The 27,650-nt window shown below is 52.6% G+C and overlaps 1 protein-coding gene across 3 annotated transcripts in view; it reads left to right on the forward strand.

Annotated features, from left to right (window-relative positions):
• The window catches only part of DUOX1 (dual oxidase 1), a 36,572-nt gene that overhangs the window by 2,923 nt on the left and 5,999 nt on the right, over positions 1–27,650 (forward strand). For 2 of the 3 annotated variants that reach the window (XM_010352946.2, XM_030931030.1), the window contains 26 exons: positions 936–1,019; positions 1,216–1,380; positions 2,178–2,365; positions 2,550–2,751; positions 2,858–3,024; positions 3,424–3,484; positions 3,607–3,703; positions 5,037–5,127; positions 6,177–6,279; positions 6,538–6,710; positions 7,852–8,027; positions 8,246–8,364; positions 8,914–9,051; positions 10,287–10,400; positions 11,099–11,298; positions 11,962–12,147; positions 14,778–15,003; positions 15,250–15,343; positions 15,621–15,796; positions 18,046–18,115; positions 18,539–18,664; positions 19,266–19,444; positions 19,721–19,951; positions 20,793–20,892; positions 21,366–21,415; positions 23,895–24,022. In XM_010352946.2, coding sequence (XP_010351248.2) covers positions 936–1,019; positions 1,216–1,380; positions 2,178–2,365; positions 2,550–2,751; positions 2,858–3,024; positions 3,424–3,484; positions 3,607–3,703; positions 5,037–5,127; positions 6,177–6,279; positions 6,538–6,710; positions 7,852–8,027; positions 8,246–8,364; positions 8,914–9,051; positions 10,287–10,400; positions 11,099–11,298; positions 11,962–12,147; positions 14,778–15,003; positions 15,250–15,343; positions 15,621–15,796; positions 18,046–18,115; positions 18,539–18,664; positions 19,266–19,444; positions 19,721–19,951; positions 20,793–20,892; positions 21,366–21,415; positions 23,895–24,022 — 3,644 coding nt within the window. The remainder of the gene's footprint in view (positions 1–935; positions 1,020–1,215; positions 1,381–2,177; positions 2,366–2,549; positions 2,752–2,857; positions 3,025–3,423; positions 3,485–3,606; positions 3,704–5,036; positions 5,128–6,176; positions 6,280–6,537; positions 6,711–7,851; positions 8,028–8,245; positions 8,365–8,913; positions 9,052–10,286; positions 10,401–11,098; positions 11,299–11,961; positions 12,148–14,777; positions 15,004–15,249; positions 15,344–15,620; positions 15,797–18,045; positions 18,116–18,538; positions 18,665–19,265; positions 19,445–19,720; positions 19,952–20,792; positions 20,893–21,365; positions 21,416–23,894; positions 24,023–27,650) is intronic. The other variant, XM_030931032.1, reaches the window with a different exon arrangement.

Here is a 27,650-nt window from a genome sequence, read left to right on the forward strand (position 1 = left end):
CAAGCATAAGGCCCTAAGTCATGTTCCCCCCTAACTCTCTGCTGAGTGAGTGTGCGAATGTGTGTGTCTGTTCTCTGAGGTGAGCAGAGAGGAAGCCCCAGGTCTATAGACTTCTAGTTTGGGGGAAAGAATCAGGCCGGCCATCTGATCTACTGATCAGAAAGATCCCTGCTCCATCCCCGATTCCATGATCCATTCTGGATCTTCCCTCTATCCCTCATTCCTTAGTTCTTTCCCCAGCAGCTGAGTGTTCCCTCCTGGACCCTCATTTTGGAGAGTACGACAGGATCAAGAGGAGGAATTGTATGGGGAACAAGATGCCCCAGAGAAGGGGCAAAGTCATCCATCTCACCAGTCCAGTCCCTGGTCCTGCCCAAGAAACTGGGGAAAAAAGCAGTAGCAACACCACACCCCTGCCCTGGGCTCTGCTCAGCCAGAGAGGACTAGTCCCCTTACCACACTGACCCTGCCCAGGGATGGGTCACAGAATGGCATGTCCTTCTCGGGTATGGAGTGTGGCTAGCTCTTGCTCTGTGTGGTGTCTTAGGGCTGGGGATGGATTCTGTCCTGTTGTGTCCCCTCAAGGAACTGAAGTCTGAGGGGAGTAAAGTCCTCTGCATCCTACTGCCCACCGCCACTGCTCTCCTCCAGCCCCCTCTCCCTCTCTGAGGCCATCTGTCAGCACACACTTCTCCCTGCTCCACTACTTTTTGGCTCCCTGACATGTCTCCCCCACTGAGCGGCTTAAAGATCTGGCTTGAGTTTGGACACACTTTGCCCTGGTTTTTCCCTCTGTACCCTACCTCTCACATCCACTCCAAGTATCCACTTTCTGCTGCTCCAAGTGCCAGGCTCACAGCACCCATCTCCGGCAGGCCTGCCTGTCCTCTCATGCACTGACTTGCCCAGCTGCCCCTTCCTCCACTCTCACACAGGAGCTCAGAACCCCATTTCGTGGGAGGTGCAGCGATTTGATGGGTGGTACAACAACCTCATGGAGCACAGATGGGGCAGCAAAGGTAAGTGAGAGCCAAGTGGGGACAGAACCCCAGGGCCAGGGGGGTAGTGCTGCTGCGAGGCAAGAGCTGGCAAGTACCAGCAAAGGCCATCTATTTCCAAGGTGTTAGGATCCATGACATGGAGGGAAGCCTGGGACAGAGGGGGTCTAGAATGCCCCCTGAAGATTCATCCTTATCCTTACCACTCCTGCCCCAGGCTCCCGGCTGCAGCGCCTGGTCCCAGCCAGCTATGCAGATGGTGTGTACCAGGCCTTGGGAGAACCCCACCTGCCCAATCCCCGAGACCTTAGCAACACCATCTCGAGGGGCCCTGCAGGGCTGGCTTCCCTGCGAAACCGCACGGTGTTGGCGGTCTTCTTTGGTGAGAACTTCAACCTCTGGGGGAAGGAAGCCAGTGGGGTTGGCTGGACACCTCTGCATGTGAAGAGGGGTCAGAGGATGAGAGAGAAGTGACGGAGAGCCTGAGGGATGAGGGTGAGAGGTGGAGGAGGCAGTGGAGTATGGTAGAGGTAGAAGCAGGTGGAGGGAGGATCCATGCTGAAGTGAACTCTGGTTGGGGAGGCAGAAATCTGCCCCACGCAGAAAGATGAGGGGTGGGGTTAGGGAAAAGGGGCATCCCTCCGTGTTGGGTTGTTGGTAGGGGTAAGAGGGTGGCAGAGATAGAAACATGAAAATAATCTGGGAGGGACTCTCCGTGGGACCCTGTTCTTAGGCATTGCCCTATGGCTTCTAGGACAGGCTCAGGGCAGGGTTCTGATTCTGGCAGAGTGGACTGAGGGGAAGTCAAAGTGGGGGTGCTAGGGTGGCTTGACCCCGGTGACTGAGGGTTGGTGTCTGGCCCATCAGGAATGCCTAGTTCCTGCAGCGTGTTGGAGCTGGTGCTGCCAGCCCCTTTGCCTAGGCACACTCACAGGGCACCTCCCGGTTACCAAGGAGAAAGCCAAACTGTCAACGACAACAGCTTGGAGCAGGTGTAGGCACAGAGGGGCAGAAGAGACAAAGGACTGGGAGGGAGTGCCTGAGGTCAAGGCTTGGACTTGCCCATAAGGGCTGCTGAGTCTTTTGAAGCTTCAGGGGAGGGAAGGAGGCTGGATACCTAGGGTAGGAGGCAAAGTGGCCCTCCGCTGGCCCTAGCACCCCCTCCTGCATTGCCCACAGGCTATCACCTGCTCTCGGACCTGGTGAGCGTGGAAACGCCCGGCTGCCCTGCCGAATTCCTTAACATCCGCATCCCACCCGGAGACCCCGTGTTCGACCCAGACCAGCGCGGGGACGTGGTGCTGCCCTTCCAGAGGAGCCGCTGGGACCCCGAGACCGGACAGAGCCCCAGCAACCCCCGAGACCTGGTGAGGCGCGGAAGGCGGCGGGAAGGGGCCGCACCCCAGCCAGGGGGGGGGCCGGGGCTGCGGGACTGGCAGGGCCTGACAGGGAGGGGCGCCCACTCCCCAGCCGCGGACAACCGCTGGGCCCCGGCCTTTCCTGGCCCGCCGCCGCCCCTCTACCCCATCTCACCCGCCGCGTGCCCCGCAGACCAACCAGGTGACGGGTTGGCTGGACGGCAGCGCCATCTATGGCTCCTCACACTCCTGGAGCGACGCGCTGCGGAGCTTCTCCGGGGGACAGTTGGCGTCAGGGCCCGACCCCGCCTTCCCCCAAGACTCGCAGAAGCACCTGCTCATGTGGGCGGCGCCTGACCCCACCAACGGGCAGAGCGGGCCCCGGGGGCTGTACGGTGAGACCGTGGGGGCGGGACGGGACTGGTTGGGGGTCTGCGAGTGTGGGCTCCCCCGATCACACTACCGCTCATCTCTTCCCCTGCGCCCCCACGTCGGATGCAGCCTTCGGGGCAGAGCGAGGGAACCGGGAGCCCTTCCTGCAGGCGCTGGGCCTGCTCTGGTTCCGCTATCACAACCTGTGCGCACAGAGGCTGGCCCGCCAGCACCCAGACTGGGGGGACGAGGAGCTGTTCCAGCACGCGCGCAAGAGGGTCATCGCCACCTACCAGGTCAGCCGTCCGCGCCCCGTGACGACCCCCCTTCCGCGAGCAAGTCCACGGGAGACTCCAATGCCCCACGGAGCTCCCCATCTGTGGACAACCTCCACCCAGAAACCCCTCCCCAGACAGCCGAGGTCTAGGGAAGCCCCAGTAAATGATAGGGAGGCACGCGCTGTTGAGAGGAGAAATCTGGCTGGTGATTGTTATTTATCACCTCCCAACCCCCCGCTCCCCCAAACCCCCTGGTTCCTCGAGGAGACAGGCCTCACACCACTCCTGTTTGAGTTGCTTCTCCCATGACTGACCCTGCCTGGTCCTCATCTCCACCTGAAAGCCGTCCTTGGGCTCAGACCCTTCCAGGTCCCGCCCCATCCAACTCGAGCCTCTCCTCGCCTCTCTGCCCCTCAGAACATCGCTGTGTATGAGTGGCTGCCCAGCTTCCTGCAGAAAACACCCCCGGAGTACACAAGTGAGGGCGTGGGGAAGGAGGATGGGAGGGCTTGCGTGAGTGTGTTTTGTGGGGTGGGGTGGGGAGTACGTTGGGGATTTTAGGGCTAAATTCTTCTGTCCTCTGTTCTCCTGTTTCCCCAGGATACCGGCCATTTCTGGACCCCAGCATCTCCTCGGAGTTCGTGGCGGCCTCTGAGCAGTTCCTCTCCACCATGGTGCCCCCTGGCGTCTATATGAGGTGAGGGAGGGGCTCAAAGGTTTGTGTGCTGGGAGGGATGAGGCTGTCAACTGAAGAAAATCTGCCCTCAGGAGCTCTCTGTACAGGATTATCAGTCTGAAGTGTCCCCAAGGGAACGATGAATAGAGAGGGGAAGAAAAGCAATTGTTTTAAAAGATACATCAGTGTGGTTTTTAAGCACTTTTACTTCCATTCTCCTGCTGCTGGTGTAGATATTACCCTCCCCCCGCCCGTTAAATATAGAGTAATAAAGGTTCAGAGGGTGTCACAAAGCCCACTGGTCTAAACCTCATGTCTTGACACTACACTGGGGACATTTTTAGCTATAATCACAGGGTCCAGGGCCTGCAACCTTTTGGGGGCAGAGGGTTCTAAAATGTGTGCAATCTGAAGGAAAATATTGGCTTCAAAATAATGAAAAGGGAACTTGAAAAAGACACAGGCCGGGTGCGGTGGCTCACACCTGTAATCCCAGCACTTTGGGAGGCTGAGGCGGGTGGTTCATCTGAGGTTGGGAGTTAGAGACCAGTCTGACCAACATGTAAAAACCTCATCTCTACTTAAAAAAAAAAAAAATAATATATATATATATATATATACATACACACACACACGCACAAAATTAGCCGGGCATGGTGGTGCATGCCTGTAATCCCAGCTATTCGGGAGGCTGAGGCAGAAGAATCGCTTGAACTCAGGAGGCGGAGGTTGTGGTGAGCCAAGATCGTGCCATTGCACTCTGACCTGGACAACAAGAGTGAAACTCTGTCTCAGAAAAAAAAGACACATATTTAAATAAGTGTATATGAAACAAAGCATGTCCATTTATTTTTTTATAGATACTTTATAATTTAAAACAATTCATAGATTAGATTTACTCTGGAATAATCTCTGGGGTATGCCTGATGATGTACGAGACATAGACAATTGAGTTATTCACAGACAAGTAGTTTCAAAAGAACAATTTTTGAATCCTTTGAAAAGGTATATATGTACACATATATTGTACATACAATTGTGTGTGTATATATGTATTTTACATATGTGTGTGTATACATATATTGAGAGAGAGTCAGAGACAGAGAGTGAGCTATGAGTACATTTAGATATTTGGTCTGATGTTGTTAATGAGGGAGTACATTTTAGATATTTGGTCTGATGTTGTGGATAGGACCTTCCAAAAGTCAGATCCCCCAGAACGTACCAAGGTCCGAACCACACACCACCTCAGAAAGGCCTGGGGTCCCTGACTACCGCCTCAGAGACCAGAACTGATGCCTGACAGTATAACCCCATTACCTCAATCACCATCTCCCTGCTCTTCGCCTTTCAGAAATGCCAGCTGCCACTTCCAGGTGGTCATCAATCGGAACTCAAGTGTCTCCAGAGCTCTCCGGGTCTGCAATAGCTACTGGAGTCGTGAGGTCCGAGCTGGGGGCCACATAAGTGGTGGATATGTGTGTGTGCATGCGTATGTGTGTGTGCGTGTGTGTGTGTGTGTGTGTGTGTGAGTGCATGGTGAAAGCAGGCAGTAAGGCTGAAGCGGACAGCTGGGATAGGCTGGAGTGAAGGAGGCAGCCTGGAGGACCTCAGGCATCTCCCCTACAAAGTCTGAGGTGACCAGGTAGCTGGACATGGCCAAAAGTCAACCCACCACCCCAACCTCAGAGCTGTGGGAGAGCCAGTGGGGCCTGTGCAAGTATGGTTCTGCCTTTGTTGCTGACTCCCATGTTTTCCCTCTCCTTCGACAGCTCTGGTTGTCCTCTAGGCCTTGGAGTACCCCAACTAGTCTCACTTGCCCCAAGGAAACTTCCCATTAGACACACATCCCGGGCAGTGTGTGACTGCGTATGTGTGAGGGTGGTGGGGAGGAAGCACGGGTTCTTAGAGATTATTGGGGATTGCCCATCTGTCCAAATCAGGCCAGCATGGATGAAGAGCATTGATCATGAATTTAAAGCAAAGCAAGATACTTTGTGTAAAGTGTTTACTAAGGGGAAGGGAGTAGGGAGGAAGAGAAAAGAAGCCATAGAATCAGAGCCCTGGAGCTGAGTCTAAAGAAGCCTCAGAGTCCCCCTCATCAAAGTCCCTTTTTATTAAGGGAAGGAAACTGTGTTCAGAGAGGGCCTGTGACTTGCCCAAAGTCATACAGCTGGTTAGTAACAGAGGACTAAGACCTAGATCTTCTAGTGAATTTGCCAACCACATTGTCAAGTCTCCCAAGGTCAGAGTAAAATTTTAAGATCCTTGTGCTTGTATAGACCTCTGTCAGGCAGTATTGACTTTGGATGGGGACACCCCTCACCCTGAGTGGGGAATCAGCCTGCAGAGCAGGAATGTCCCACCAGTTTGGGAGCAAACAGTAGGACTGGGTGGGCTCAGGAATAAGGGTGATGGTGTGGAGGGAGCCTGGCTATCTAACGTCTGACTCCATTAACCACGCCCCTCTCCTCCCCACCCACAATCTATAAAGCACCCAAGCCTACAAAGTGCTGAAGATGTGGACGCACTGCTGCTGGGCATGGCCTCCCAGATCGCAGAGCGAGAGGACCACGTGGTGGTTGAAGATGTGCGGGGTGAGTCTGAGGCTGTCCCTGCAGGTTGTGAACTCCTGGCCTCTGGGAAGAGGCTCAGCTGGACTTCCAGAGCCAGGTATGAGGGGTTAACTGGGGCTGGGAGCCTGCACTGCACTCACTGATGAGAGAGCTTCTGGCATGCTGATCATGGCTCCTTGTGGCTCAAGTCTTCTGGGGCTGGTTGGAGCCTGGGGCCTGGACTGGAGACTGCTGTGGTGGCCCTGAGCTCCCTCAGACTGTCTGGTATCTCGTCTCCAGATTTCTGGCCTGGGCCACTGAAGTTTTCCCGCACAGACCACCTGGCCAGCTGCCTGCAGCGGGGCCGGGATCTGGGCCTGCCCTCTTACAACAAGGCCAGGGCAGCGCTGGGCTTGTCTCCTATTACCCACTGGCAGGACATCAACCCTGTGCTCTTCCGGAGCAATGACACTGTGAGGAGGGGTCAGGACTCAGAGGGTAGGGTGGGAGGGACAAGGCACGTGGGACTGAGTCATGGGAGATAGGTAGTGAAACTTGAGCACAGAGACAAGCACCTAGTGGGAGGGGCAGGGCTTACCCAGGTCACTTTTCCCAATATTACATATCAGGATGAAGATTACCAGACCAGCAAGATTTGGCTTTGCACTCTGATTGTTCAGATCCAGCAAGCATGTATTGAGCATCTATTGTTTGCCAGGCACTTAATAGGCACTATCTCATTTACTGTTCTCTCCACCCTCCGAGTGGGTATAGAAGGTCCTTGACTTGGGAACAATCTGTGCTTTCTTGCACTGATGTTTAAGCTGCCTTTCAGGAGTCAGCTGTTACACCCTGAGCTATCACCTGGACTGGTGGCGCGCCTGCTAGCCAAGAGACCAGACTGGGATACCTTACCATCTTGACACAGCAGTGTTTCTACAATTGTGTGCCTACTCTATTGCATTTTGCCCTTACCATTTTATAAAATTATTGGAAAGTGGAGGTTTGAAAGGCCAATAAAGAAGTGATATGAGTATGGGGGCTCATAACTTTATAAAATCAATATACAGATAGGCATCGCCAGGCATACCAACAGTAGCAAATCTTTAGCTTCAAATGGGCCTCAGTGGAATTAAGCTGGTCAAGTGCTATTTACACTGTGGAGAAAAAAAACTAAAGATCAGGTAATGCTGGTGATACGTTTTTGAAAACTGTCTCTAAAAGGCAATATATAATCAGGCATTTGATTTAAAAAAATAGTTCTAAAGAATAGAAACCTTTTATAACACATCATTCTGCCATTCAACTTTTACACTTCTGGTTTTGTCCCTCCAACTTTCAGACCTTTTCAAGAACAAGTTATGAATGGGGATTGGCTGGCTGTTTTATCACTTTATAGAATAGGCAGCTGAACGTGTGAGAGGGTTCCCATAATGGAGTTCACTTATGTAAAGCACTCAGAGCAGTGCCTGGGGCATAATAAGCACTATATAGGAGTGAGTTGCTGTTACTGACATTTATTATTATCATCCCTGGGGCTAATCCCTGCAAACCACCTCTTTGCCTGAGGGTGGGTACCGTGTCCTTGCTGTTACTCCTGCCCCTTGGTTCCAGGTACTGGAGGCCACAGCTGACCTGTACAACCAGGACTTGTCCTGGCTAGAGCTGCTCCCTGGGGGACTCCTGGAGAGCCACCGGGACCCTGGACCCCTGTTCAGCACCATCGTTCTTGACCAATTTGTGCGGCTGCGGGATGGTGACCGCTACTGGTTTGAGAACACCAGGAATGGGTAAGGCCTGCTAGGGTAAGGTAGGCTCTACCTCAGCCTGGGCCCCAGACCCTCTCCCTGGCCTTAGACAGCCCCCATGTGCCCTTGATTCCAAGCCAGCCCTCCACCCCCTTCCCAACACCTCTGGGTCTCTTTTCTCACCTGGCTCCTTGGGTCTGGGGTTGCTGGAGGCCTGCATTCCCTTCCCATCCCAGTGACTTCTACTTTCTCCAACTTAGGCTGTTCTCCAAGAAGGAGATTGAAGAAATCCGAAATACCACCCTGCAGGACGTACTGGTGGCTGTTATGAACGTTGACCCCAGTGCTCTGCAGCCCAGTGTCTTTGTCTGGCATAAAGGTGAGTGGCCAAGGGGTGACTGGAGGAGTGGTGGGTCTGGAGCCTCGTCCCTCTTCAGCTCTGGGCTTGGCTCAATGTGGCTGAACGTCAACCTCTGTGCTCCAAGAGGGGGGTGAGCTGTGGTTCTGCCCTTGGGAACTCCAGGTGCCAGGGCCGCCACTTGCAGCTGTGTAGGGAAGTACTGAATGAGGGCAGAACCGAGACTCAGAGAGAGCTGGTGAGGAGGTTCACATTCGGCTGAGCTGGGGCTGGGGCTGGGGCTGGGTATAATATTAGGAGGGCTCTGTGCGGTGAGGATATCCCAACCCTACCGCAGTGAGGGAAGAGTGTGTGTGTGTGTGTGTCTGTGTGTGTACATACACTTGTGTGTGTGAGGGAGAGATGGAGGTTGGGATTCATTTTTTACCCCACTTGTTACCCAAGGAAGCCCCTTCCCCTCAGCTACCCAGAGTGCCCCCACCCCCTTTCTGCCACCCTAACCTCCTCAGTGATCCTGTGCCAGCACCTGTGGCCCAGCACCCAGGACTCTGACTTCCTCTGCCTTCCCAGGAGACCCCTGTCCGCAGCCAAGACAGCTCAGCACTGAAGGCCTGCCAGCCTGTGCTCCCTCCATTGTTCGTGACTATTTTGAGGGCAGTGGATTTGGCTTCGGGGTCACCATCGGGACCCTCTGCTGCTTCCCTTTGGGTAAAATGATGGACAGACTGGAGTGGGGTGAGAGATGCAAGCTAGTGGATACAGTTTGGGTGGTTCCACTAATGACAACAAACCACGCAGAACATGGTCCCTCTGGGTAGGAGAATGAAACACTAGAGGAGGAAGGGACAAGAGAAGTGTCTGACCTGCAGAGAAGTCAGCTCCAGGGAGAATTGCCTCCCTGTTTTCCTAGGACTTCCCGCAGGGCCCAGCATTGGTCAGGAGCCAGGGGGAATCTGTAATCCACAGCTTTTTGCAGGCCTGGGCCTAGAGGACTGTCAGAGGCAAATCCCTGTTTAAGAACAAGGGCTAAGGCCCGGCGCAGTGGCTCACGCCTGTAATCCCAGCACTTTCAGAGGCCAAGGCAGGCGGATCGCCTGAGGTTGGGAGTACGAGACCAGCCGTGATCAACATGCAGAAACCTTGTCTCTATTAAAAATACAAAATTAGCTGGGCACGGTGGCGCATGCCTGTAATCCCAGCTACTCGGGAGGCTGAGGCAGGAGAATCAAGTGAATCCAGGAGGCAGAGGTTGCAGTGAGCTGAGATCACACCATTGCAGTTGCAGTGAGCTGAGATCGCACCATTGCAGTCCAGCCTGGGCAACAAGAGGGAAACTCTGTGAAGAAAAGAAAAGAACAGAACAGAAAAGAAAAGAAAAAAGAAAAGAAAAGGAGGAAGGGAGGAAGGGGGGAAAGGAGGAAAGGAGGGAGGGAAGGAAGGAAGGGAAAGAGAGAGAGAGGAAGGGAGGGAGGGATGGAGGGAGGGAAGGAAGAAGGGAGGGAGGAAGGAAGGCAGGAAGGCAGGAAGGCAGGGAGGAAGGAAGGGAGGGAGGGAGGGAGGAAGGGAAGGCTGGGGCAGATCTAGTCACTGGAGTGAGGCTTGGGGCTTAGTCTTTGGCAAGGCTGTGTGTGGGTCAACTAGCAGCCTGGTGGGGTGAGTCTAGTCTCTGACACAAGGACTCTGGACTTAGTCTCTGGCTAGGAAGGGACATGAGTGGTAGAATCTGAGGAGGCAGGGTGGGCATCTTAGATGCTACCCAAAGCTCCCCATGGGATGCAGAGCAGCTTCCCCCAGGGACCTTCACAATTTGAAACAATTGAGCAAGCTGACCTAGGGGATAGGGGCAATAGGTGGTACTGCCAGGAAAGGAGCTGAGAAAGGAGCCGCTTCCACCCCCCGAGCCACACCTCTCTCTGAGCGTCCTACTGCCTCTGCCCTCCCAGTGAGCCTGCTCAGCGCCTGGATTGTTGCCCGGCTCCGGATGAGAAATTTCAAGAGGCTCCAGGGCCAGGACCGCCAGAGCATCGTGTCTGAGAAACTCGTGGGAGGCATGGAAGGTAGGCCTAGGGCTGGCCAGGGTGGTGGTAGGGAGGACATGGCTCAGCACTTCAGCTACCCACCTCTACCCTAGCAGCCTCAGGAAAAGGCCTCCCTTTTCTAGGACTGTAGGCAAGGCCACAGTGGCATTAAGCAGAAGTTGGACCTGGAGTCCTGCAGCCTTCGGAGTTCCTCACGTGCAGGAGTCATTGAACCCTGCCTAGATCTTACAGGGTTACTATGACTTACGATTCCCTGGGACCTGCTGATTTGTGGCATCTCACACTGGAACTTCAGGCAACAGAGAAGTGATTAATGAAGGTCCAGAGTCAGACTGGAATTGGAATCTTGGTTCCACCACCACTATGGGCCTTAGGCAGATTTTTTAATCTCTCTAAACCTTTTTTTTTTCTTATCCATAAGATAGGAATAATAATAGCACCTTCCTCACAGGTTTATAATGAAATGAAATAGTTCATGCAAAGCACTTAGTATAGTATTGAACACTTAGAAAACATTCAGGAAATGATAGTTACTATTCTTTTCATGTGGCTACAGGCACAGCCAGGCTTTCAGGGAGGGAATGACCCTCAGTACCCCAGAAGGGGACAATGAACTGTGGAGGCCTCGATCTAATTTCAGCCCTGAGCTGGCCCTCTTCCTCCCAATGTACCTCTGGCGGATCCCAACTGACGAAGCCCTGTCTCTCTCCCCCCAGCTTTGGAATGGCAAGGCCGCAAGGAGCCCTGCCGGCCCGTGCTCGTGCACCTGCAGCCTGGGCAGATCCGTGTGGTAGACGGCAGGCTCACCATGCTCCGCACCATCCAGCTGCAGCCTTCACAGCAGGTCAACCTCATCCTGTCCAGTAATCGTGGACGCCGCACTCTGCTGCTCAAGATCCCCAAGGAGTATGACCTGGTACTGCTCAGCTGGCACCTGGCTCCTTGTCCACAGCCAATGCCAGGGAGGCAGCCAGGTGGAGGGGAAGGAAGGAGCACAGGGCCAGGAGGCAGGAAGTGGTAGTTACTGTGCAGGAGTCTGGCTTCTTGTTCCCAGGTGGAGTACCTGATAGAGAGATAAACTTGGACACATTTATCCTGCTCCAGGCCTGCTGGGTGACATAATCTCCGTGGTTTCCTCCTAACTCTTGCAACCACAGTCTGCCTCCTCCTTTTCTAAGGACAACCTGTCAGGTCCCAGCTGGGTGTCCTTGGAAGAAGCAAAGCCCTCTTCCCTGTCCTCTTATCTCAGGATGTAGTGAATTTTTAGAGATTTTGGAGGAGAGCTAAATCAGAGGCCTGGCCCATGATCCCCTCCATCCTCTGGCCTCCCTGCCCTCCTCTCCCTTCTCCAGTATGGAATAGAGGGAAGAATGTCCTTGTACACGTGCCTTTAAATGCAAACTCTGCACCTATGAGCAAGTCACTTAACCCTACTGAGCCCCTTTCCTCTTCTGTAAAAGGAGGTACAATATCTGTTTTGCAAGGTCACTCCAGTGGCCCCTCTGACATAATCCACATAAAGTGCCTGACCTCAAGAGGCCTTGGCAAATGGTTGCTTTTGCTTGGGCTGCCCCGCTAGGTGCTGCTGTTTAACTCGGAGGAAGAGCGGCAGGCGCTGGTGGAAAACTTCCGGGGAACTCTGAAGGAGAGCGGGTTGAGCATCCAGGAGTGGGAGCTGCGGGAGCAGGAGCTGAGGAGAGCAGCTGTGACGCGGGAGCAGCGGAGCCACCTCCTGGAGACCTTTTTCAGGCACCTTTTCTCCCAGGTGTGTACATGGGATCAGCTCAATCCTTATGCTGTGGTGGCGTCCTTACCTGTGTGAGGCCATGAGGTGAGTCCAGGGGAAGTCAGAGCCCAGAGTTCTCAGCTAATAATCAAGTCTATGGCAATTTTGGATGAATCACCAGACTTTATCATAAGGAGTTGCCCCGCCCCCATCCGAACCCCACCTCCAGCTACGAGGCTGCAGGAGGGGGATGCCCAGGAATGGGCTTCTCTGCATTTGTTGCTTATCGCTCTCCTCAGGGCTGCCCAGACTTTCCATCCTCGCTTATCTCAGCCTGCCCCAAAGGCTGCAGAGACCCAGGGCAGTGTGGGCACCATGAGGGATATTGTTCACCCCTCCTTGGGGGAGTGCAGCTGCCAGAGCCCTCCATGGGGCATTGATGTCCACCTTGCAGGCTTCTGAGAGAGATTGGGAGGATATAGAGAAACAAGACAAAAATTCAGAGACTTGAGTCCACAGCTGGCACAAAAATAAAGGCAGCCTGGGAGCAGGGTAGTGGAATGGAGAAACATGGTAGATAAAGATAAATATGGTCAGGTGCGGTGGCTCACACCTGTAATCCTAGCAATTTGGGAGGCAAGGCAGGTGGATCACTTGAGGTCAGGGGTCTGAGACCAGCCTGGCCAACATGGCAAAACCCCATCTCTACTAAAAATACAAAAATTAGCCAGGTGTGGTGGTGGGTGCCTGTAATCCCAGCTACTTGGAAGGCTAAGGCAGGAGAATCACTTGAACCTGGGAGGCAGAGTTTGCAGTGAGCCGAGATCACGCCACTGCACTCCAGCCTGGGCAACAGAGTGAGACTCCATCTCAATTAAAAAAACAAAAAGATAAATACAGCATGGTTCTCCCGCTGAAGAAGCTTATCATCCCATTGGGAAGACAGAACATGCACAGAAAGGAAGATAACCGGCAAAGAATGAAGGTTACAAAAGTGATTCAGGAAATCAGCGATCCAGGAGCTCAGAGAAGACAGTGAGCCTTCAGCATGCTGTGAGGTCATGATGGAGGTTATATTTGGCAAGGACTTAAAGTTGGAGAAGTTTTGGCTCAGAGGAAAGGAACAGGAGGGACTGAACAGAGGTCTCCATGGAAGAGCAAAAAAATTAATGTTTGAGGAGAAAGAACAGGATCATGTGGCTGGGGAGAGGATTCATGAAAGAAGCATCCATTGAACAGACATTTACTCTGTACCAGGAACATGATTTAAAGTCATTTGAGGACAAACAAGTTGAACTTGAATATGTACAAGAACAGAGGGACCCTCAGCTGGGTGACTTCTTGTCAGAGCCCAGGCAGGACTGGGTGTCTTCACTCATTCAGGATCCACTGGGGTTATGGGAACTCCCTGTGCTGAGACATGAAGGGTGCTGATATATCCTGGGGGTGGCTGTCAGTGTCTCATATCTGCAGTGATTTCAACTTTCAGAACTTTTTTTTTTTTTTTTTTTTTTGAGACGGAGTCTCGCTCTGTCGCCCAGGCTAGAATGCAGTGGCCGGATCTCAGCTCACTGCAAGCTCCGCCTCCTGGGTTTACGCCATTCTCCTGCCTCAGCCTCCCGAGTAGCTGGGACTACAGGCGCCCGCCACCTCGCCTGGCTAGTTTTTTGTATTTTTTAGTAGAGACGGGGTTTCACCATGTTAGCCAGGATGGTCTCGATCTCCTGACCTTGTGATCCGCCCGTCTCGGCCTCCCAAAGTGCTGGGATTACAGGCTTGAGCCACCGCGTTCAACACAACCACTTTCGTTGATTCTCACAATAAACCTGTGAGATAAGTAGGGCAGATGAGGAAATGAATCCCAGGCAACCAAAGACACTTGCCTGAGGTCATGCAGCAAGCAGGTGACAGAGACAGGGACATGAACCCAGGTCTCTTGCCTTCAGCCCTAGGCTCTTTCCACTACAGCACCTTGTTTGAAGCTATAAGGTTTACCTCATGAAACCATCACCAGACTTGGAGTAGGCACCTCACTTGACAGGCAGGAAAGACAGGTACTATGGCCCGTGGCCTGCCTGCTTCCTCACTGTCTGTTCTCTCATGCTGGGACAGCCTCTGGGTGGGCTGGGGATGGCCACAGTGAGAATTCCCCTTTTCCAAGCCCACCTTTTCCTCAACCCAGCAGACGCCTTGTCTTAGTTAAAACTTTTTTACATATAAATAAGAGAAACCCCAATAAGCTAGCACTGACAAAGGGTCAGTTGACTCTGAGAATACAGAGATGTCTCAGGAATTCCAAAGGGAGGCTAAAAAAGGAAAGCTGTCAGCCAATGAGGCCACTCCTCTCCTAGGCTGCCTCTGCCTTACTTGGTCTCTAAGTGACTGAGCACTTGGAGGAAGAGAGTGATCCACACTTTCTGAGCTTTCTTGTGCTCAGGTCAAGACAGACCTCATACTTCTTAATTCCAAGTGAGCTCCCTGTCCAGTCAGCTAAGGCAGAGAGTCAGGGTTCTGCAGAACAAACATGGCTTCAGGCACCATCATAGTGCCGCCTAGCAGAGGGGGTCCTGGGCAGACACCTCAAAAGGTGGCTCCTACAGGGCTCAGCTGAACTTCAAGTCAAGGGAGCCTTGTCTCCTCTCCCTCCCTCTGCTACTGCCCAAGTGCAGGTGCTGGACATCAACCAGGCCGACGCAGGGACCCTACCCCTGGACTCCTCCCAGAAGGTGCAGGAGGCCCTGACCTGCGAGCTGAGCAGGGCCGAGTTTGCCGAGTCCCTGGGCCTCAAGCCCCAGGACATGTTTGTGGAGTCGATGTTCTCTCTGGCTGATAAGGACGGCAATGGCTACCTGTCCTTCCGAGAGTTCCTGGACATCCTGGTGGTCTTCATGAAAGGTGAGGGAGGAGGGAACCATAGGAGAGGCTGGACAGGGACTGGATCTGTTGGAGGTGGGAAAGCCCTGGGACCAGGTCTCCAGCCATGGCAGATGCCCAGGAGTGCCCAGGCAGAGGTCAGGAAGCAGAGTGACCCTTGCTGTGTCCAGCAGTGGGTCATCACACTGGTGTGAGACCCCTTCTGGCCAGCCTGGGGGTTCAGGCAGGCAGGCAGGGGCTCTCCTTATGAAGTCCTCCCTCTCCCAGGCTCTCCTGAGGAAAAGTCTCGCCTTATGTTCCGCATGTACGACTTTGATGAGAATGGCCTCATTTCCAAGGATGAGTTCATCAGGATGCTGAGGTTGGTTCTCTGGGACAGCCAGGAGAATGGGCCAGGGCAGGGATGCCAGGGCAAAGAGGTGGGACCTGAAGGAGAGAGCAGAAAGGGCAAGGAAGGCAGAGGCCTCCTCCTTACCCATGTAACCAGAGGCTGTTCCAACTAGCAGGGGGTTTGGGATGTGGCCAGTCGGGGCCCCTCCATGGGGGCACAGACAGCTTGGTGCGATGGAGTCATTATGTCCTGTGTCTGGATCGCAGGCCCCAGTCAGAGGCTGATGGTTCCTCTCCCCCAACCCCAGATCCTTCATCGAGATCTCCAACAACTGCCTGTCCAAGGCCCAGCTGGCTGAGGTGGTGGAGTCCATGTTCCGGGAGTCGGGGTTCCAGGACAAGGAGGAGCTGACATGGGAGGATTTTCACTTCATGCTGCGGGACCACAACAGCGAGCTCCGCTTCACGCAGCTCTGTGTCAAAGGTGGGGCAGCCTGGTAGGCAGCGCTGACTCATTGGTTAGGCATAGTAGGCACAATGCCAACATACTTTTAGGAGTGCACAGAAATGTTTTAACTTCCATTAAAATCAGAAGGGAAAAAAATGAATGTAGTGATATATAATAATGGATCCAATCTGGATTGTAGTTTTCTTTATATCAACATAATTATACAATATAATTTGAAAATATGTTTATTTTTTATTATGGAGGAAAGGGCCCACAAAGGTAAAAGTGCCTAGGGCCAGTGAAAGTCATAATGCAGCTCTGCTGGTGGGGTGGGCAGGGTCAGGATAGGGTAGGGAATGGTGGTTAGAACTCTTCTTCCACTGGCTCCCTGCCAAAGCGCCCTGTGCCTGGTGCCCAAGGTAGGGGGAGACTGTCTCCCTGTTACAGCCCTACCCAGGCCATACTCCCTTCAGCTGGGGTGTCTGGTTGTGGGGGTGGGGTGGCATCTCTTGGGGGTTTTTTTGCCACCATATCTTCTGGCTGAGTGCTCAGTAAATGTTTGCTGAGTACATGAAGACCCAGTTCTGCTGTCCTTCCCCCTACTTCCTGCCCCACCTATGTCTGATTCAAGTGGGTGGGGGCTAGAGTTAGAGTGAGGAAGGGGCAAGCAGCAGGCAGGAGGGTCTGTCTGTGGCCTGCTCTGAGCTGTTATGGTATCTTCTCATCTTAGAACTCTCACTGGGGCATGTTGAGACCAAACCAAACCCCTCCCAGAATTATGAGAAGGGGTAGGCTGAGCAGCCTCCACAGGGAAGAGGGGCAAGTTAGACAAGACACAGATGAGCCTCTAGTCAGGGCTTCCCCCTGGGAGTAAGGAGAGCTGGAAGAGAGGGAAGCCAGCACTCCTGATTCTGCAGCTTTTTACCTTTCCCAGGCAGCCAGGGCAGCAGGCACCTGAGCCTAAGGGCAGGGGCAAGGAAGGTACATGGAAGGGAGCCCACACCACAGAGTCCCAGGGACATCCAACACCTGGGATGGAGGGGAAGACCAGGCTTGGGGATTGAGGAAGATTAGCACTGAGTATTGTTTTCTTTTAATTGTTGTTGACTCCAGATTTTTTTTTTTTTTTTTTTTTTTTGAAAGATTTTAAAACTAAAGAAAAGGAAAAAAGGGCCAGGTGCAATAGCTTACGCCTGTAATCCCAGCACTTTGGAAGGCCAAAGCGGGAGGATCACTTGAGGTCAGGAGTTAAAGACCAGCCTGGCCAACATGATGAAACCCCATCTCTATAAAAAAAAATACAAAATTATCCAGGTGTGGTGGCACACGCCTGTAGTCCTAAGTACTTCAGTGGCTGAGGCACAAGAATCGCTTGAACCAGGAGGCAGAGGTTGCAGTGAGCCAAGATTGTGCCATTGCACTCCAACCTGGGCAACAGAGATTCTGTCTCAAAAAAAGAGATATTCCTTCACTTTTCACCTATTTGTTACCATTTCACCACATTTGTTACCATTTCACCACATTTGTTACCATTTCACCACATTTGTTACCATTTCACCACATTTGCTGTTTGTGGAACATTTGAGAGTACAGACATTAATACTTTGTTTTAAACATTCTGATTTAATTTTAATATAGTTCAGCTTACTTTCTTTTGACCTCAACTATAGACCAGGGTCATCCTCAGGCTTGGTTCAGCACTTGGAAGAAACCCAGAGATTCCCAGGCCTCCTGTAAGAATTTGGCTTTGCAGCTTAGTCCTGCCCTGCCTTCAATGCTCAGCCTAGACAGGAACAATGGGGTGACTCCTGGGAGAGTTTTTCTCCTGCATATTTTATTATGAACATTTTCAAACACAGAAAAGTAAAACAACTGCAGCATGATCTCCTGTATACCTACCACCTAGATTCTACATGTAACTCTTGGAGGTTTTAAGCTGGAGGATCTTAAGCCGAATATTTATGGCAGAGCAGGCTCAGAAGGCAGGTTATATACAGTTCCTGAACTCTACCCCATAGTCCCAGAAGTGGGACTGATGAGAGACACACTTTAGGGAAGGCTGCCTGGCCAACTTTCTTTCAGGCCTTCTCCCTGCCCACCTATGGCTGGGTCCAGCTCCCACTGGGGACAAGGGCTGAGGTTGGGGCACCCAAAGGCAGGGCCTCCATCGGTCTGGGACTGTCTACTGTGTCTGAACATGGGATGGTAGGAGTGCTGTGCATTTGAGCCGGGCCTTCCTGGGCTGTGGACCCTGAGCTGCTCCCTAGCCCGGCTCTGCTTTGCAGGGGTGGAGGTGCCTGAAGTCATCAAGGACCTCTGCCGGCGAGCCTCCTACATCAGCCAAGAGATGATCTGGTGAGCCCCCATCTGGGAATGTCAGAGGGGGAGTTGGGGAGTTGCCATTTCTCTCTCCTGAATGGTTGGGATCAGGGCCACTGCTAGCCCATGCAGCACCTTCAAACAAATTAGAAAAAGGCACCCCTTTCTCTAGGCAGACACAGCCCTGTGCCAGAGTAAGCAGAAAGCCTGCTGAATTTCCGCTCTCAGTTACCGCCTGGCCCAGATGCCCTTGTGAAGGGTAAAGGCATATGCAATAGCCTTAGTGAGGACCCCCAAGATCTGGCTCATTCTGTCTGTAGGTGTCTATGGAATCCTGCTGTCCCCTTGCTGACAGCTCTGATCCTTCCTCAGCAGAATGGGTTTGGAGGCAGACCAGGACAGCAGAGGAATGAGTGGTTGAGATGGCCAGCATCCTATCTCTTACCATTCTTGTCTTAGTCCCTCTCCCAGAGTGAGTGCCCACTGTTCCCACAGCGACATAGAGACGGAGTTGACACCTCAGAGACTGCAGTGCCCCACGGACACAGACCCTCCCCAGGAGATTCGGCGGAGGTTTGGCAAGAAGTACGTCTGCTCTTCCCCTTAAGCCCAGGCAGGGCATCCATTCCTTCAGCTTACAAACATCCTTTTCTTGGTACCAGGCACTGTGCTAAACATCGTGGGTAGAGGCAGGGTGAATAGTCCTTGCCCAAGAACATCACAATCTAAGGAGATAGTCTGCTACACTGATCATTTCAGTGTCCCACCGATGACTGTTCGAATAGTGGGAAGAGCGAGGGCCTTTGGAACTCAAGGAAGCACTCACCTCTGCCAGGGAGGTCAGAGATGCCTTCATGGAAGAGGTGTCCTTTGAGTCTCTAGTAAAGGCTGAATATGGGTGCCGGGTGGGAGGTGGGAGCGACAGACTGGAAGGAGAGAGACTGAGTGTGAACGAACACAGGTAGATGGAGTGCATCCCCTGGGAAGAAATGACCACTCCGGGCCATCCCTCCACTGCCAGCTTGCTTCTGCAGTGTGATATAGCCTGATACGGTGAGGTCTAAATCCTACTTCCACAAGGGTCACTCGGCTTCCCTCGCTTCTGGGCGGCTCCCCTCCATGAAGCGGGGCCCCACTAGCTGGGTCCAGTGGTAGGTGCCAAGGGCTAAGGCTTCCTGTCTCCCAGGGTAACGTCATTCCAGCCCTTGCTGTTCACTGAGGCGCACCGAGAGAAGTTCCAACGCAGCCGTCTCCACCAGACGGTGCAACAGTTCAAGCGCTTCATTGAGAACTACCGGCGCCACATCGGCTGCGTGGCCGTGTTCTACACCATCGCTGGGGGGCTTTTCCTGGAGAGGGCCTACTGTGAGTGACTTCACTTACCACAAGCCCTTTCCCTAGGCTTGCAATGAGTAATCACCCTGGGGGTGGGGCCTACTGTGAGTGACCGACAGCCCCGGGGCGAGGCCTGCGGTAAGTGCCAGCCCTGGGTGGGGTGAGTGGAGCCTGTTTGAGTGAAGACTGTGAAGGGGAGGCCTGTTGTGAGTGGCAGCCAGCCAGGGCCTACTGCTGATGACCTCCCTAACCAGCTCTCTCTCCTCTGCACTGCCCCTCGCTTGCCTGCCTGGGCCCCCTCCACAGACTACGCCTTTGCCGCACACCACACGGGCATCACGGACACCACCCGCGTGGGAATCATCCTGTCGCGGGGCACGGCAGCCAGCATCTCCTTCATGTTCTCCTACATCCTGCTCACCATGTGCCGCAACCTCATCACCTTCCTGCGAGAAACCTTCCTCAACCGCTACGTGCCCTTCGACGCTGCTGTGGACTTTCATCGCCTCATTGCCTCCACCGCCATCGTCCTCACAGGCAAGGCCTGGGTGTCCCAGGGAGGCTCTCCAGGGCCTCCAGTCCCTGCTGGCTTCCCCTCCTCTGAGAGACCCCCTCTCTGCTGGCACTCACCTTTAACGTCCTTCTCCATCAGGATGGAGTTGGCCTGGGCCAGGGTGTGAAGTAAGCCCAGGAGCCTGTCACTGGTCACTGCCAAGTGCCTCTTCCCGCACTTTCCAGGGCACCTCAGCAGCCTCAGCTGACAAGTTACTAACACCCCGGAATGAGTGTGCATAATGTGTCATTTTTCCCAATGTTTATGTTTTAAAGCACGACTCTATGAGAGAAAGCAAAGGAGTGAACTTCTAATGCTGTAATTCCAGACTCACATGGTTGTGTGCATGGTGTGTCTGTGGGGTGTTGGGGAGGGCCAGGAGATTGCTTAGAGGTCAGAAGTCCGGGCCGGCGCGGTGGCTCATGCCTGTAATCCCAGCACTTTGGGAAGCCGAGGCAGGCAGATCACTTGAGGTCAGGAGTTCGAGACCAGCCTGGCCAGCACGGTGAAATCCCGTCTCTACTAAAAATAGAAAAATTAGCTGGGTGTGGTGGCGCATGCCGGTAATCCCAGCTACTCAGGGGGCTGAGGCAGGAGAATCGCTTGAACCTGGGAGGCAGAGGTTGCAGTGAGCTGAGATCACACCATTGCACTCCAGCCTAGGTGACAGAGCGAGACTCCATCTAAAAAAAAAGGTCAGAAGTCGAGACTCCTAGGTGCTTCTTCAGGCCCCCCACTCTGGCCAGTGTCCTCCACCCTGGGCTGAATGAGTGAGTACCCACCCTGGGCTGCCCCAAGCTCACCACATGGTCTGCTCTTCCTTAGTCTTACACAGTGTGGGCCATGTGGTGAATGTGTACCTGTTCTCCATCAGCCCCCTCAGCGTCCTCTCCTGCCTCTTTCCTGGCCTCTTCCATGATGATGGGTGAGTAAGTGCGCGTGTGTGTGTGCGTGTGTGTGTGTGTGTGTGTGTAATGGGGAGGATTCCTTTTGGGTGGAAAGAAACAAATTCTCTGGCTCCAGAGGAGAGTGTCACCTTCTGGGTTACAGGACAGACAGTGACCAGCCTGAGCCCCTGATGCCAAGTCAGCAGGAGAGACTGGTATCTGAGTTGGGGTGCCTCTCCTGAAGGGTCCCATCTGGAAGACCCAGAGATCTCCTCTCATTAGCTGGGCATGGTGGTGTGTGCCTGTAATCCTAGCTACTGGGGAGGCTGAGGCAGGAGAATGGTTTGAACCCAGGAGGTGGAGGTTGCAGTGAGCCGAAATCATGCCACTGCACTCCAACCTGGGTGACAGAGCAAAACTCTGCCTCAAAAAAAAACAAAAAACAGAAAACAAAAAAAAACAAAAAAGAGATCTCCTGTCAAAGTCTCTCTTTGCTGTCCCTTCCACACAGGTCTGAGTTCCCCCAGAAGTATTACTGGTGGTTCTTCCAGACCGTACCAGGTGAGAACCCTCCTTGATCCATGAATTTCTGGACCTGACTGTGAGCTCAAGGCTCTGGGTTTTCTGCAGCCCAGGTTCACTCACTCAGCTCTTCTGGTGACCCAGGCTCTGCCCTCTGGCCTGAGGACACTACTTGGTGGCAAGAGACTTAGGCTACTCTACATTCCAGTCCTCCTCCCAGGAGCTCAGCTGGATTCCTGCCCCTACTTTGGGCTATTTCCTCCTCTAGTAGGGTTAGTAGGAGAAATATCTCCTACTCTAGACTAGTTCCAGTGGAATAGGGGCGGCTACCTCTTCCCCCAATACACACACATACCATAACAGTAGCTTTGAGGAGTACTGTGCCCCAGCTGCATGGGGGAGGGAGCAGACTCTTTGTCAAGTCAGACAGAGGTGCCTACCCAGTATGCCTTGAAAAGAGCGCTTGGGGGATATTCCTAACTCCCTGTAATCACCCATCTTAGAGCTATTAGCTGTGAATCTATTCAAACTCTCTTGAACCTATTTATGTTTTCAGTCTGTTCCTTCCTTGGAGTAACACAATTTCTATAGTGGCTCCTCTCTGTGAAACACGGCATGGGTGTTTTTTTGTTTTTTTTTAATCCTAAAATGATCTGCTTTGAACTTCAGAGGGTGCTTGCTAATTCCTGCACACTGAGATTTAGTGGATAAGGCTGTGTTTATGCTCTCCTCTCCTTTTAGGACTTTACAGGCTTTGGTTAGATCCCTTCTTAACCTTTACTTTTTTATACTTCAGGGCTCTAATCTTCTTAACTTCTGCCTCTCTCCTCCTTGATCACTTGAGGGACCATTCTCTGTCCTCTCTATCTTGCCCTGGCTCCAGTATTATCCCCCTGTATACCCATGGCCTGGATCCCCTGGGAGAGGAGGGGCCTCCCACCAACTCTGGGTTGTACTTGGGGACCCTGGTGATGAGCAGGGACAGTGTGGTCCTGCCCAGTCACTAACAGTACCAGTGTTCATGTTGTGTGCTGTGGCAGCCAATGAAGAGTGATGCAGGGACAAGGACCAAACCTTGACTCGATGAGGGCAGGGCCTGCCATTTCCATTGTTTGGCCCAGAGGGCCCACAGTGGGCACGCTGTGCATCCATTCATTCAGCACAATTTTATTTATTTATTTATTTATTTATTTATTTATTTTTTATTTTTTATTTTTTTATTTTTATTTTTATTTATTTTTGTTGTTGTTGTTGAGACGGAGTCTCGCTCTGTTGCCCAGGCTGGAGTGCAGTGGCCGGATCTCAGCTCACTGCAAGCTCCGCCTCCCGGGTTTACACCATTCTCCTGCCTCAGCCTCCCAAGTAGCTGGGACTACAGGCGCCCGCCACCTCGCCCGGCTAGTTTTTTTGTATTTTTTTTTTAGAGACGGGGTTTCACTGTGTTAGCCAGGATGGTCTCGATCTCCTGACCTCGTGATCCGCCCGTCTCGGCCTCCCAAAGTGCTGGGATTATAGGCTTGAGCCACCGCACCCGGCCTATTTTTTATTTTTTTGAGACGGAGTCTCACTCTGTCGCCCGGGCTGGAGTGCAGTGGCCTGATCTCAGCTCACGGCTAGCTCTGCCTCCCGGGTTTACGCCATTCTCCTGCCTCAGCCTCCCGAGTAGCTGGGACTACAGGCGAGGTGGCGGGTGACCGGCTAGTTTTTTTTTTTTTTTTTTTGTATTTTTTAGTAGAGACGGGGTTTCACCATGTTAGCCAGGATGGTCTCGATCTCCTGACCTCATGATCCGCCCGTCTCGGCCTCCCAAAGTGCTGGGATTACAGGCTTGAGCCACCGTGCCCGGCCCAGCACAATTTTATATAGGGCCCACGGTGTGCTAGGCCCCTGCACTAGGCACTAGGATTCAGTGGCAAACTAGCTTAGCCTGTTCCTTGTTCTTGAGAACCTGAGAGTCAGGAAAGTGACAGACAAAAAACAAATAATGACGTGGGTGAAAGATTGGCTGGGTGTGGTGGCTCACGCCTGTAATCCCAGCACTCTGGGAGGCCAAGGTGGGTGGATCACCTGAGGCCAGGAGTTCAAGATGAACCTGGCCAACATGGCAAAACTCTGTCTCTACTAAAAATAAAAAAAAATTAGCTGGGCATGGTGGTGCACACCTGTAGTCCCAGCTACTCAGGAGGCTGAGGCAGAAGAATCATTTGAACCTAGGAGGCAGAGGTTGCAGTGAGCCAACATTGCATCAATGCACTCCAGCCTGGGTGACAGAGCGAGACTCCATCTCAAAAAAAAAAAAAAAAAAAATCATGGTGACAAAGGCTATGAAAAGTGAATAATGTCTGCTGAAATGAAAGGTACCTGTGATCAGTGGTGTGGGAGAGAGAACCAGAGGAGAATGCTGGGACATTCTTACCCCAACTTGGGCAGTGGAGTGGAAAGGGGACCTTGGAAGCCCCAGAACAGTCCCCTTTCAAGGTACTGATCCTCCGCCTTCCACCCTGTGTTCACGTTGCAGGCCTCACAGGGGTTGTGCTGCTCCTGGTCCTGGCCATCATGTATGTCTTCGCCTCCCACCACTTCCGCCGCCGCAGTTTCCGGGGCTTCTGGCTGACCCACCACCTCTACATCCTGCTCTATGTCCTGGTGAGGGCTTTTGGCTGTGAGCCAGGCCAGGAGGGTATGGGCAGGACATTTCCAGGGAAGCAAGGAGGGCTGGGACATTTGTTCTATTTCAAGTTATTTGAAGCATCTTCTTCACTTCTCAACATCCCTCTTTGAAGGTGGAGATGATAGTACGGGACTCTCCAGTAGGATGACCCCAATATGCAGCACTTGGAAGGTCGGCTCCCTGGGACAGGTTTTGCAGTAGCAGCCCTGCCAGACTGATCTCCATTCCTCGTAGACACCTCCACATCACTTCTGCCCAGCTAGTCTTTCCCCACTTTGGGTGGCTGGTTTTGGCTCCTGGGTGGATTACCTGCACCCAAGAGAGCATCATCCTTTTTGAAGAAACTTATCTTAAATGGGTTCTGCCACTTTTGTTCTGATCCTGTTTTTTGGGGTATTAGTCACACCCACTAAGTGACACCTGTACAGTATATAAGCTTGTTCAAAATGACATCAGTTGGATTGTTGATCAAATGAAAAAAAAATTTTTTTTTTTTTTTTTGAGACAGACTCTCGCCCTGTCGCTCAGGCTGGAGTGCAATGGCATGATCTCGGCTCACTGCAACCTCCGCCTTCCGGGTTCAAGCAATTCTCCTGCCTCAGTCTCCCGAATAGCTGGGACTACAGGCACGCACCACCACGCCCAACTAATTTTTGTATCTTTAGTAGAGACGGGGTTTCACCATGTTGGCCAGGCTGGTCTTGACCTCCTGACCTCGTGATCTGCCCACCTCAGCCTCCCAAAGTGCTGAGATTACAGGTGTGAGCCACCGCGCCAGGCCATTCAAATGGATTTTTAAGACTCTATGTATCCCCTTTCCTTCTCCTTAACCTTGGCTCCTGCCTCTCTCTCTCTCCATGTTGTCTCCCTTCTCATGTTCCCTTCACCCGCCCCTGGGTTTCTCATTGGCTGCTTAGCTGGTTAGTTCTCGGGCTGATTCTGTGTCCCTGTGTTGTGGCTCTGCTTGTCTGCCTTCCTCATGAACAGAGGCATTTCCCCAAAGGGTATTCTGAGGGCCTCACTTAGAAGCTAAACCAAGTCCCAAGTCTCCAGCTCTTCCCTGCAGCGGAACTGCACACAGGGCTCTCCTTTCTGCCGAGACAAAGAGACACTGCACCATGGCCTCAGTCAGGTTGGCTCCTGCTGTCTGACCTGCCTTCTCTCAGGTGCAGTTCTGTCTTCACTGACAGATAGGAGGGTCTGTTTCATCTTGCCTGTGGCTCAGCATTTCACAGTTCTGAAGATGACTACTTAGCCTTGGCTTAGGACGTTTCCTAGAACCGATGATGTGTATTTCCTAAGAAACATCTCTTTCTTGGGAAGCTGTGACTAATTTACCCTCTCTCCTCTGCTTCCTAATAATGAGTGGAGCCCTAGCATTCTTGGCTACTGCTTCTGTTGGGGGTGGAAATGACGTTCTTGTTCCTGGTGATAAAGCAGATACTTTGAACCAGATGAGAGATCCAGAAGAGTGGCCAGGAGGGCTCCCTAAGACCCAGAGCCCTTTCTGATTTGTCCTGGGGTGTAGGCATCACTAGGATTCCAAGCCACCCTTCCTGCCAGCAGGAAAGTCAAGGGCTTGAAAGGTGTGGCCAGGCGTGGTGGCTCACATCTGTAATCCCAGCACTTTGGGACGCCGAGGTGGGTGGATCACCTGAGGCCAGGAACTCAAGACCAGCCTGGCCAACATGGCGAAACCTCATCTCTACTAAAAATACAAAAATTAGCTGAGGGTGGTGGCATATGCCTATAGTCCCAGCTACTCAGGAGGCTGAGGCATGAATCACTTGAACCTAGGAGGCGAAGGTTGCAGTGAGCCGAGATCTTGCCATTATACTCTAGCCTGGGCGACAGATGGAGACCCCATTTAAAAAAAGAAAGAAAGAAAGAAAAGAGGAAAAAAGAAAGGTGGAGGCCTCTATGCTAGGCTGTCCTCGCCAGCAGTTTGGGACAGTCTCATCTCGGGGAGATCAGGGCAAAAGCACCCTCTTTGTTCCCACTTGTCCCAGGTGTGACCACTTGACTTCAAACGAAAGAGAAATTACAAGTAAAGGACCCCAGTATAGACTAGACCCTGGGGAAGGATGGCCAGGTTTCTGATCCAGGCAGAAGAGGGCAGGGCTAGCACATCAGAGGCTGAGCTGGCTGAGCCACCACCCCATCCCACCAGCCAACAAGGAATCTGCAGCAGCTTTGTGGTTTAAAAGGAAAGCCAGCACAAAATAGGGTGTAGAAACAGAGCAGCATGACGTCACCCTACCATTGTACTCAGCCTGTTTGGATGCTTAGAAAGCCTTGAGGGTGGGTGTGGGCTCCATAATGAAACAGTGAACTTGGGGAAGGAAGAGCCAGTTCAAAGAAGAGCTCAGAGAGGTTTAAGTTAGTCTTGTAGGGAAAGGTTCAAGAATCCAGGAAGACTTAGCTGGGGGAAGGGAACTCCTGAGTTTAGTTTAAAAGCTATCTGTTGGCCGGGTGCGGTGGCTCATGCCTGTAATCCCAGCACTTTGGGAGGCCGAGGGGGGTGGATTGCCTGAGATTAGGAGTTGGAGACCAGTCTGGCCAAAATGGTGAAACCCCCTCTACAGAAAAATTAGCCTGGCGTGGTGGCATGTGCCTGTAATCCCAGCTACTTGAGAGGCTGAGGCAGGGGAGTTGCTTGAACCAGGGAGGTGGATGTTGCAGTGAGCCAAGATCACACTACAGAACTCCAGTCTGGGCAACAGTGAGACTCCATCTCAAAAAAAAAAAAAAAAAAAACAAAAAAAACCACTAAAAAACAAGAAAAACCTATCTGTTGAGGGTCTAGTAGGTACTAGCTCTCTGTAGGGCCCAGCAACAGAAGGGGAGACTCTAATCCCTTCCTTAGCAACTTAGGATTCGCTGTGACAAAAAGTGGCATATACATGAAATGATCAAAATGAACACTTGATAAAGGATTAATTGCTGAGCGGAGTGTTCCAAACAGTAAGTTATAGGAGTTCATTGAAGGGAGTTTCACTTGGGCTAAATTGGCTAGGGAAGACTTTGAGGAGAAGATTGGATTTGGGCCAAGAGTCTGGGAGCGATAAGCTAAGCTTTGACAGGGCAGAGTGGAAAATGAAGAGCAATCCAGGTAAAAGGAAGGGCATGAACACAGGCAGAGGTGGAAATGGTGATAGGATATTCAGGAGACAGAGGGGACAGGCCTGGCTGTGGATGGCCATAGGGCATTAGATGGTGGCAGGACATGCTGCTGGTGAGCATGTGGTGGCGGCAGTTGAAACTGAGGGGCTGTGGCTCAGCTGAGAGGCCACGCCACATGGCAGAGCATAGAAAGAGATGAGCAGAGGGTGACAAAACCAGGCTTGGGCAACACCCATGACTGGGGGTGGCAGAAGGAATGAAGCCAGTGGAGGAGATGGAAAGCGAGTGGCCCAAAGTGGGAGGACCAGTAGAGCATTGTCGCAGAAGCAGTGAGAAGGAGGTGGTCACTAGTGCCTCAGGCTTCCAAGAGTAGGAGCCAACGTGGCCTGAAAGGATACCTTGAAGTTTAGCCATTTGTGGGGCTGCTGGGCCCTCAGTGGGAAGGTCCTAAGGAGAGGTGGAGGCAGAAGTCAGACTGAG

This window comes from Rhinopithecus roxellana, chromosome 5 (genome assembly GCF_007565055.1).
Source record: "Rhinopithecus roxellana isolate Shanxi Qingling chromosome 5, ASM756505v1, whole genome shotgun sequence".
Classification (NCBI taxonomy): Eukaryota; Metazoa; Chordata; class Mammalia; order Primates; family Cercopithecidae; genus Rhinopithecus; species Rhinopithecus roxellana.